General features: G+C 38.2%; 1 protein-coding gene across 1 annotated transcript in view; it reads right to left on the reverse strand.

Moving 5' to 3' along the window:
- Positions 1-556: 556 nt before the first annotated feature.
- SERPINI1 (serpin family I member 1) overlaps positions 557-12208 on the reverse strand; it is a 79194-nt gene continuing 67542 nt past the window's right edge. The window contains exons 7-9 of the mRNA XM_046657894.1: positions 4398-4484; positions 2865-2954; positions 557-2621 (exon numbers count right to left, since the gene is read on the reverse strand). Coding sequence (XP_046513850.1) covers positions 2545-2621; positions 2865-2954; positions 4398-4484 — 254 coding nt within the window. The 3' untranslated portion in view covers positions 557-2544. The remainder of the gene's footprint in view (positions 2622-2864; positions 2955-4397; positions 4485-12208) is intronic.

A 12208-nucleotide genomic window follows, 5' to 3' on the forward strand; every position in this document is an offset into this window, starting at 1 on the left:
TGGACATACAGATATAGCAATATATGTACTGCTTACCAAGTAGTGATACAGTAATGAAGAATATCGCAAACTCAGAACATTAATACTGAATCCACACCAGTTAGCCTGATCTGTGTACATTATAAATGAAAACTAGTGCACTGTCCTACAATAACCTCAGCTTTATAGAATAAAGTATAAGTCTTCTGAAAATATAACCTGTAAAAGATTCAGTGTTAAGTATTATGTCCTTGGATATTCATAAATTCTTTTGTGATCATGCCTATAAATGTCTCTATATTTTTAAAGAATATATTTCAAGTGTTCTAATATGTAGAGGAAGTCCGCATTTTTTCATAGTACGTAATCAAAACAAAAGCTTTAAAGTAAAATGATTTTTTTCTCTTTCTGTATAAGTGCATTGCATTTTTAAAAAAATCTATTTGCATTTTATTTTATTTTATTTATTTATTTTTTTGCTGAGGAAGATTTGCCCTGAACTAACAACTGTGCCAGTCTTCCTCTGTTTTGTATGTGGGTCGCTGCCACAACATGGCCACCGACAAGTGGTGTAGGTCCATGATGAAGAACCAAACCTGGGCCACCGAAGTGGAGTGTGCTGAACTTAATCCACTAGGATACGGGGCTGGCCCAGTGCATTGCATTTTTAATGTAGACTACCACTCCATCTCCCAAGTCTCTCCAAGTTGTATGAATTATACAGTTTTTCTGTTTCCATGCATAAAAATATCAAACATGCAAACCTTATGTTAAGTAGAGTTTTGCTATCAACCTGAGTCCATGGACCAACAGCAATGGCATCACCTTGGAGACTGGTAGAGATGCAGAATCTCAGGTCCCACCCAGACCTACTAAATGGGAATCTGCAGTTTCAATAAGATCCCCAGGTGATTACATTACACAGAAAGTTTGAGAAGCACTGATTTAGGATACTTTGTTGATTGATCTAATTTTCTATAAATTAACCATATCTAAACAAGGAGTATACAAGTATTCCACATGTATTCTTTATTTCAGCAATAATCAAGATTAGTGTGTAACAAAATCACCAAGGGAACTTATTAAAAAGTGCAGATTTTCAAGTTTTTCCTCAAAGTTTAGAATGCAGTAGGTCTAGGATCTGGCCTGGTTTCCCCAAACCACTACTCCTTTGAACAGAACTAAAGTTAATGATAATATCAATTCTTGTTAACAGTTCCAAACCATAGCAAAATACCTAACACATAAATAAGACAGTCAGAAGTCACAGTCATGCAAACTGTTTTCGTTAAATTTTGAAACATTTCAAACTTTTTCTGAAACTGTTAAATGTAGAATCAAAAGTTTGGCCTTAAATGGGCCTGATTACATCCATGAAACATAATGAAATCATTCTTCCTTTTTTCCTCCCCCCTCCAAAAGGAATACCATTATTTCAGCCAAAGGATAGCAAGGTAATTTACTGGAGACCTTAAAAAGTTGACCCTGCCCCCATTGGAATTGACTACTTCTTGTGCTAGAAAATAAGAATAATGTATTCTGCAAAGTACTTATTCTGCAAAGTATTCTCCAGAGGTTTCAAATGCAAATGCATCCAGAAGTCATCGGGCATCCAACGGGAGAAACAAGGAAGGTGATACCCCAATTACACACATTCGAGTTCAAAATGTAAAACCCCCCACACAGAACAAACAAGAACACCTCTGTGGGCAGCATTCAGTCCGTGATCTGCCAGTTTCCAATATCTGTATTAGTGTGGTTTTTCTAGTTAATTCTCTGGTGACATACCAAAGGGTATATTTTCATTATTAATTTGCTCATATGGCTTATTTTGGGACTTTTGGGAACTTTGCTGTAGTCTGGATTTTACTTGCAGCAGCAAAACATGGTGATATTCCAGGCTTGCAATCTACATCAAGTTTATGAAGACAAGTGGATTTTTAAAGACACAGTAAACAATTTATTATAGCTATAATCTATGGGTTTGCATAGCCCTATCTTCTTTCTAACAAGTTTTGTCATGGAGCCATACATAAGATGTTCAGTCTGTATTCTTTTTTCTACACTGTTCGTCATTTTTAGAGAAATAACAATTATAATTTTTGCGGAATACACAAAATTCTTCACCTCACTTGAGATTTGTCTTCTTCTCGCTTGCTGTTGCTTGTTATATATGTGTATAATGCTAATTCACTTTGGTGTTTTGATTCTGCATGATTATGAAAGATTTGAGATGCTTAGAAACATCACTGTTTCCAAATTTTACCTGGAGATATCTTATACTACAACTTCTAAAATGAAAAACAGAGGTGTTTACATGTTCCATATGTATTTTTATTTTAAATACCAGCACAACAAACACAACGACGTGACAAGACTATTACCTCAATAAATACTGATAACATTCCTTGACAAGTTGGCTTATAATTAACGTACATTGTTTTTATCTGGAGCTATTTTAAATACTATCTTAAGATATACTGTAAAACACAAATCTTAAATATATACCAGTTTCAAACATAATGTGCTTAGTTACTATTTTCCTTGTTGTTCAAATGAAATGACTTAAAGTTCCTCAAAATCATGTCCACTTGTGTTCATTGTTTCAGGATGCATGACTCGTCCCATGAACAGGATTGTACCTACATTGGGTTGGAAGTGAACAAAAGAGGAGGTGAACAAAAGAACAGGATATTTATTTTCCTTCTTGCTTACAATTAGCAATGTTCTAAAAATGAAGATACAAATAAATTATTTTCATTTAAAAATCAATCGAACATTAGAAATTATCTGATAAATAATGTGGAAACAAACGTTCTCAACTTTAAAAAATTGTTGCTTTTTGGCCTATTAAATAAAAGATTCTGTTCTCATAACAGACTTACCTATTCTCCTGTTCCTGATAAGAAAGAAAAATGGATGGTCCACAATAACTTGAGGATACAGCACAGCCATCCTACTAATTGCAATCATTCCTACAGTGCAGAGAGAAAGTAATTACATGTCTGTGAATGTTCAGGGACTAATGAGCAATTTCTCCAAAGCATCTATGCTTAACGCAAAGGCAACGGTTTACAGGAAACGAGATTTTAAAGACTTAAAGAGAGAAAAATCCTAAAGGTGTTAACATTTCTACTTGATCTTTAGAAAAACAAGCATGCGCGCGCACACACACACTCACACACACACACACACAAACACACAGCTTCCTCCCTCCACCCCAACAAAGGGAACAGGACAATTTATTCTGCCTGTTACAAAATTTTTATTCCCAGTCTCAGATCAATACTTATGGCTTTAGTAAAACGACCTTTGAGTTAAGTGAAGGGGGAGGAGAAAAAAATCCCATATGAAAAACTAAGAGAGTTTCTTTATATTCTCAAATCATTATTTCTCTTGTCTGAAATGAGGATTTTTACATAGCAAGTCACCAGGCTCCTAGTAAGTGGTCAGAACAGCAGTGAATAAAGGGCAGACACAGCAGTGAGAGCTGCAATGGTGTTTCCCACTGCTGGGAAACTGAGATTCTCATTAAGGGATCATGGTTTCATACTTGCTGCAGGGTGATTCATTGTCAGGAAAAGGTCAAGATTAAATTAAGTAAGATTTTAAGCTTCCTCGATGCCTGAGACCACTGCGTTTTCTATTTCCTCCTGAAAACAGTTTTAACTGTTGATATGTTTTTAATGGACAAATGTTTGCATAAGTTAAAAATAATGTGTGCAAATATGATATGTTACATTTTACCAGAGGAGCGAAAAAATCCAACTAAAATTTGATGATAGCTGTTGAACATGACATGGGAACAAATCAATGGAAAAAAAGGCAATGGGAAAATTATTCTCACTTAAGGAGGGAAGTCAGAAAGTTCAAAATAATCAAGGACATTTACCATTTTGCTTTGGACACGTGATTTAAGTCAAAATTTTAAAATTATTTATTTAAAATTTTTATTTTATTAATATTATTATGTAGCCAAATTGTTTATTACCTGCTATCATATACTCTTGTTTATGTATGTGCTTTTAAAAAATCAAAACTTTTCACTGACAAAATTAAGAACTAACTTAGACAATTAATTAGGTAGGAAGAAAAATGTTTAAACGGGCAGCAGGGAAATATTTAAAATATTTAAACAGGCAGCACAGCAGGAAAATCTATTCCACAGAGCTGTCAACGTCCTCCTGCCTCTCATTAGAGATGGGAGTTACTCTGCATAGGTGCACTGGAGCGAGCAGATACTTCATGTCCTATCTAGAAAATTCTAGCTGGTTCAGGATTAGCTTGACTTCTAAGTTAGAGCAGAGGCAGTCTTTTTGGCTTGGTTCTAAAAATGACCCTCACCCCTCACCCAAGATTGCTTCAAAAATACAAATCTAGAAAAGGTTAGAATATTCTAGAAAACAATAACTTGGCACCTGAGGTGGCAGCAGCTTCTGAGCCTTCTTCATTAACCTCTATGAAGGACTTGTGAATTGCTTTGGAAAGGAAAATCTCTTTGTTATCTGCAAAAAAGAGATAACAGAAGCATTTTTTCAGTATTAGAGATACGGAAGCATTTTACCCTTTAAACAGATTTGAGAAATATAAGTGACATAAGATACTGATATCAAAGGAAGAGAACACATTGTAAGATTACATTTATGATTTGAGAGAACTGTTGAAGATGTGCTTTCTGATTCTCTTATTTTATATTCTCTTGTTAATTTTGCTTTTCATTTTTATTGATAATTTTCCCATTGTTTATTTCTTATATTGTCAGAAAAAAAAGCAGAAACATGGCTCTGTTTTTAATAGCAACTTCAAATTAGTTCATAACTCAAGACAAAAACATCTTACATGTTGTGCTCTAATTTGAAATTCAAAAACACAAAATGAAAACAAGTAGAAATTCAGATATAACTAGAGTAAGAAATTTTTAGAAATCTAATCTCTAATTACCGTGATAATATAAATATCCTTGGCAAAGAAAAACAAAATTGACTTCTAGGTTGTATAAATGTGAATATATATAAAAAAGTTACTTCTCATTCTGGTTAACTGGTTTTTCTGAGGATTCACAAACATGGTTTATCCTAAGGTCAGAAGAAATCACACATTTTCAGTACAGGAGGACTGTTTCCCTTTGAATTGTCTTTCTATTTCTGCTTACTTTTAAATTAATGTGTGCTATGGGCTGAACTGTGTTCTCTCAAATGTCATATGTTCAAGTCTTAACCCCCAAGACCTCAGAATGTGACTGTATTTGGCCCTGATCCATTATGCTTGGTGTCCTTATAAGAGGAAATTTGCACACAAACAGGTATGGAGGGAAGACCACACATGATGGTTAATTTTATGTGTCAATTTGGCTGGGCCATGGTGCCGAGATATTTGATCAAACATCATTCTGGATATTTCTGCAAAGATGATCTTTGGATGAGATTAACATTGAGATTTATGGACTTCGAGTAAGGCAGATCACCCTCATGGTGTGAGTGGGCCTCAGCCAATCAGCTGAAGGCCTTAATAGAACAAAGACTGACCTCCGAGAGAGAAGGAATCCCGCCAGGAGACTGCCTTTGGACTCTTCCCTGAGTCTCCAGCCTGCACCTACCCAGCAGATTCTAGATTTCCAAAGTCTCCATAAATGTGCAAGCCAATTCCTTAAAATAAATCTCTCAATCTCTCTCTCAGTGGTTCAGTTTATCTGGAGAACCCTGACTAATACAACACAGGAAGACAAAGGGAGAAGATGACCATCTATAAGGCAGAGAGAGAGGCCTCGGAAGAAATAACCATGAAGGCATCTTGCTCTTGGACTTCCAGCCTCCAGAACTGAGAAAATAAACGCCTGTTGTTTAATTCACTCAGTGTGTGGAACTTTGTTATGGCAGTTTTGGCAAACTATACAATAGCTTTCAGTCTTGGGTTTCTAAATTTTCCCCAAGATTAAAACAAAACACACCTCAAACACACAAAAAAGAAAAATAGCACAAAGAAGCAAGATAAAGGATTACTCAAGTTTGCACCTTTTTTTCTTTTTCAATTCCAGGAGGTCTAATTCAAATTTAAGATAAATAATTGTTGCTGATGCCCTGCACTGTCCAGTAAAAACACAACTGATTTCCCATCAGGCTATTTAGTAAGACTGTAAGTAACCAAGTCCTACCCGCAAGGTAAGTTTTCCTCTCAAGTTTTCAAAAACACAGAACTATCTTATACGGATACAGAATGATATTCGACGACACTTTCGGTACAGCTGTCGCACGGCACCTGATTATTTTGAATAAGCCCCTAGACAACTGAGTAGCATCTCTGAATATACTTTTAATAGGGATATTACTTCCTCAGCTCATATTTAGTATTAAGATATAAGCACTGCATTATAAAATAGTCCATTTCAGATATTATATTTTCTTCTAGAATGCACTTGATGACTAGAAGAAAAATCAAAAGCAATAAAGTTTTTACATTAAACAATTATGTATAATTAGCTCCCTCAGATCCAGAAAACTACTTTTTTTAACAAATAAAAAGAAAAATTAAAATTGCATTAAGTAACTAGTCAAATATATTTAGTTGGCAAAACAAATATATGAATTCCAAGATAGTAAAATATATGAACTATTTTAGTAGTTAACGGAAACTATATTATTTTCAGATTCTGCTGTCCATTTTCATCAGTCTGCCAGTTCGGCAAGGGTCATGAATCAAGAGCCAATATATGACCCTGAATACAAAAGTGACAGAACCTAGTTCCTAAAGGGTGGTGAGTGTCCACATTGGCAGCTAAGCCCTCTTCACATTCTCTGAGGGGAGTTCTCAAAGACACCAAATGATATTTCGGCCACATCAATTCACACAGAGGAAACTGCCTCCACAGCCCCTGAGGCTGATCTGCCGGCACCTTCAAAGAAGAAATCTCATCCTGTCAACTCTGACTTCTGCCCCCGGTGTCCCCTCCTCTGGTCACCTAACCTCTCAGATGCTCTCACTTACCCACACAAAACGGCGGGGTGTATGTGGGGTGACACTGCACAGCCCTGTGGCAGAACAATCAAGAAAGCAAGGATGCTGAGGGTTCTTCCCAGAGAGCTCATTATTTAAAAGATAAGGAAATGGACAAACTTTTAACAAGATTCATGAAGAAGAAAGAGAGATTACCCAAATAAACAATATTAAAGACAAAAAAGGGAGAAAATATCTAAAGATACAGCAGAGAATTTTTAAAGATCACAAAAAAACACCATGTATAATTTTCTGCAGATAAATGTTAATCAACTTTACGAGGTATAATTTATTTACTATGAACTGTGTTGGTTTACAATACACAATCTGGTAAATTTTGAGGGATGTGTAATCTGTCTATCCCCCTCTACAAATAAGATACAGAATATTTCTATCTCCCCCAAAAGATTCTTGCTCTTCTTTATGCAGGCAACTTTGAATATGAACAAGGTTGCTATTAACTGGACAATTTTACAAAAATGCATAAATTATAAAATTATATCAAGGAAAAGATAGAATACTGGAATAATCCAGTATCCATTAAAGTAGTAGAATTAGTAGACAAAAACTTTCCCCATCCTCAAAATTAAAGACTCTGAGCCTCGATGGTTTTCTAAGTGAGTTTAACCAAACCTTCAAGGAACAGACAGAATTTTCTGCTACACAACCGTCCTAGACTCTAGAAAGAGAATAAAATCAATCTAAGTCATCGACAGGTAGTCTTACCTTGCTATTAAAACTGAACAAGAGCAATCTAAGAAAAGAAAATCATAGACCAAACTCAGCTATTAACATGGACGTAAAAGTCCTTTTAAAACCAGGAAATTAAACCCAGCAACATATGCAAATTATCTTTTAAAATGAGTTTCAAGGGATGTCACAATGTGTTATGACACAGCAGATGACAGCTGCTCTAATGGCCTCCAGTTCACAGAAACGCTTCCTGTGGGATGATCTGATCAAATACAAATCAATTTATGCCAACACCCTACTTAAAATCCTTCACCCTCTTTCCTGCTTGCTCGGCTTCCCGCCTTGCCTTCAGTATATCAGATACCTGCATAGCTGCTCAGGATGCAATATGAGGACCTCCATGAGGCTGCCTCCGCTTCAATCATTGAGCATCCTTCACTCCATACACTGTGCTCCAGATTATTTGAACTGCAATAGCCTGAACATACCACACTTTATCACTTCTGTGTCTCTGCTTCCCCAGAAACTCCCTTAACCCTTGGACAGTCAGACACCTAATCTACTTTTCAGGCTCAGCTTTGAGCCCTATCAGGCCTTTTCTGCTCTCCTTTGATTCCTACCCCTCACTAAAATAGAACTGACCATTCTTTCTCATTGAATTCAGGATCTGCATCTATTAAAGCCTTTATAATATATCATACTTGCATTGAGATATCTCCCTTCCTGGACTGTGAACTTCCTTAAGGCAAGGATTGTGTCCTTCCCCTTAGCATCCCTGGCTTCTGGCATTTAGTAGGCCTAATGAATGAACTCACCTAAGTAGAGGGAGTTTCCTGGTAATGTGTAATTTTCCAGTATTTAACCCAGAATAAACAGGAATTCAGTAATTTTTGAATGAAAAGGGATAGCTGCTTCATATTGCAAGACTTTGGGTACTGTTAATCTATGGACACCATGACCACAATTCTGTTCACAATTATGGCTATAAAGTTTATTCTTGTAATAAATAAAACATGTGACACTAATCCAGAGTAGATGCTCTAGGAAAATTGATGGAGAATAGCATGAGAGAGGGAAAGAATACAGAAGACCACACACACTAAAAAACTTAAAAATCTAATCAAGCAGAAAAGCAAAGGGAGTGGAATAAGACAGACCAGTGTCATCACTTATATTTCAAAGATAGCAAAATAAAGATCGAATCCAGTGTTCCGACTCCCAGGGGTGGTTAACTGCTACACGATGGAGAGTGAATGTGTGCAGATGTGAACAAGACCTCAGGATAGTGAACATTCAGAAAAACACCATCCCTTTGGATATACAAGTAGGAGAAAATGTAACAAATAAGAAATTGCATCACAGATACCGAGGGGAAAAAAGAAAATGAAACTTTTTTCTCTTGGGACAAACTTCAAGCAGTCACCTTAAAATAAAATGAAAGCTGAGAGTGGTTTAAGCAAGAACGTGTCTGCGGACACCAAAACTGAGAAGGAGAGCAGGTCATGCAGGAATGCAGGCAAGTTCATAGCTTCCTACACTTGCCCTCCAACATTGCTCATCCCTGTGTATCTATGTGGCAATCAAGGCCATCTTTCCTGCTAGGCCATACACTTACTCCTCGAGGGCCTGGATCTTGCCTGTCCTATTCATCTCTTTCACGCAATTCCTTGCACACAGCCAGGCACCAAGTACGCATTAGGATAGCTGATGAATCAGAGTGTGAGGGGAATTAAGGAAATTTACACTGATGAGCTCCTCTTACTGGCTAGAGAAAAGTTAACTAATTTCTGAAAAAGAAAATAAATAAATCAAAGGCAAACAGAGCTACAAAAAAAAAAAAAAAATCTATACTCTGGCGCCAACTACCCTTCTCCTTCTGGCTACAGCAGACATTGCTGCCAAATGACTGGTCCTACTTTCCTCCGGGCAGCGTGAAGCCAGGCTTTTCACAATGGATAGGATGGGAACAGGGCCAACAAACCCTAGGGTCCCCAGAGAAGAGCTGGGCAAGAATTCAAGCTCTTCTGAAGAAAGCAGGGAAAAATACTAAGGCATTCATTCAGTCACTGAGCAAATATTTATGAAGGAACCTGTTCATACGAGCTATTGTGCAGAGCACCAAAGGCTCTAAGTATCTGTGATTAACACAGTGCTGGCAGGATGGCCTTCACGCAAGTAGATGCTATTACTTCCTTTGTGGCACTGTTCCTAAACACAGCCAATTTAAATAGATTTCTGCGTCACCAAAGACATGTTTAAAATAACTAAATGAAGAGAGTTCCATAACAGGCCTCTAGAATACCAGAAGCATCTCTGTATGTTAGTTGCTAAAATATTTTCAGCTTCAGCCCCACCTATGAACTTTAGAAAGGTTTTTTGAATCTGAATGCCTTCAAGGTAGGAATAGTGTTTGTTTATTTGTTTTTCTGGATAGATTTTGTTATAGATCAGGAAATATTCATTCATTCATTCATTCATTCATTCATTCATGTACTAAGCACTTCCTATGTGCCAGACATTGCTGATGCACTGGGTATACTGTGGTGAACTGAACAGTTCCTTCCTAAGAGGGAGAAAGTAGACATTAAATAACAAGGACAATAAAAAAGGAAATCAATACATGACGACAATTTCAGGGTGTGGTAAGTGTAACTAAGACATAAGATAAGGTGACGTGTTGGTGGGTGACACGAGCAGAGGAGAGGAGGAGCTGCTTGGCACAGGGCATTAGGAAAGGCATGTCTGAGAAGGTCAACTTGAGCTGAGACCTAAAGAACACCAAGGAGCCAGCCACGGAAGACCTGAAGGTAGAGTTTTGGGTGGAGGGAAAAGCTAGTGCAGAGGCAGGAAGCCAGGTGTGTTCAAGGACCCAAAAGAAGGCCTGTGTGGCGGAAGCATGGCCGGCGAGGAGGGCCAGAGGTCTGAGAGAAGCCCCCATGCTTGAATCGAGGTGGGGCCCAGCACCATTTCCTCAAGGCATACACCCACCCAGCATCCATCCCATTCCCCACACCATGCTTGGCTCTGAGGACAGACAGACGGCTATGACACAGTCTCTGCTTCTCCGGAGCTCCATGCTCAGAGACAGGTATGTGAACACACAATCTAAGGGAAAGATAAGGTGAGACAGCACTGTGCACTATGAGAGTCCAGATGAGGACTCTCATGTTTACTATGGTTATTTTTCATCTCAGTTTGACGTCCATTGCTTTTGATGCTAAATTTGAGGAAGGGAGAGATATCAGGGGAAGCTGCTCAGAGGCAGTGACATCAGGGCTGGTTCTTGAAGAATAAACAGAAGAGTGAAAGTCAGAAAAGGGGGCAAGGGCATTCCAAGCAGAGGATTTTATTTGCAAAGTGAGAGAAGCAGCGGCGATGACCTGAAGGTCCAATTGGAGCCTGGGCTTCAAGGAGGTGGAGAGTGGCAGGGGATGTGCCTGATTTTAAGAACCTGGACCAGGATTCTAGAGAGCCTGAGCTTTGTCCAGAGATAACGGGGGCATGGCTGCTTTGATTTTAGAAGATACCTGTGGCAGCAACTGCAAAAGGTGAATCGGATGAACAACCAGCTAGGGGCAGGAAGATCAAATTTGCTAGCTGTTAGAATAGTCCAGGCAAGAACGAAGGCGGAGAACTGGAATTAAGGCTCTGCAAGAGAAATACAGCCCTTTGGCTTACAGGTGCAAGGAGAAAGAGAACAAACAAGAGCAGGATGTAAGAGTCAGTCCAGCGGAAATCTAAGCACTTGAGTCTGACCTGAATATGGCTTTTGCTGTATCGTCTTAATTCCTTTATTTTATTGGCTCCTTTATTAAAGCTCAGACTTTGTGCTGAAGGATTTAGTACTCTCTTTCTCCTTCCCCTTCCACTTTCCAAGAGGATTATCTATTAATCCGAATGGGGACGGTCATTCATTTCCATTACAAAAATAGCCTTACTCTATAACAGGATCCTCATTGCAGCTAGATGAGCATTTTAAAGCGAGCCTGAGAAGAGAATGATTCTCAGCACTCTCTAGATTCCATGTTTATCGTAAGAGTTTATGTTAATGGAATTTAGCATCAAAAGCAATGGACATCAAATCGGGATGAAAAATAATCATGATAAACACAGAGCATCTCATCTTATTCATTCCTTCATCTGGTGAGTACTAAGCAGACAGCACAATTCTGGGTGCTTCCTAAATACACATAAGGATCAATCTTTGGGAGGTTTAAATCCTGGCAGGGGATACCCAATGCATAAATAATGACAATATGAGATCAAACGTGATGTGTGGCATAAGGAAAAGTACAGAATATTGTATAATTTGAGGAGGAGTGATCACTTCTGGTTGGTGTAATCTGGTTGGTGGCTTGATGAAGTTGGGGATATCTGAGCTGAGGCTCAGTCAAGAGGTATTTTGGGTGGGAGAGATTTCACAAAGATGGGGAGCTGGGGGGATGTGAGATGCAGAGCGAGTGTTCAGTTTGGCTGGAGCACAAGCTGTGTGTGAAGAATCAGGAAGAGTTAAGGCTGGACGGAGCTGAGGTCTCAATGCCCTGCC

The sequence above is a fragment of the Equus quagga genome, chromosome 4 (assembly GCF_021613505.1).
Source record: "Equus quagga isolate Etosha38 chromosome 4, UCLA_HA_Equagga_1.0, whole genome shotgun sequence".
NCBI classification, from domain to species: domain Eukaryota; kingdom Metazoa; phylum Chordata; class Mammalia; order Perissodactyla; family Equidae; genus Equus; species Equus quagga.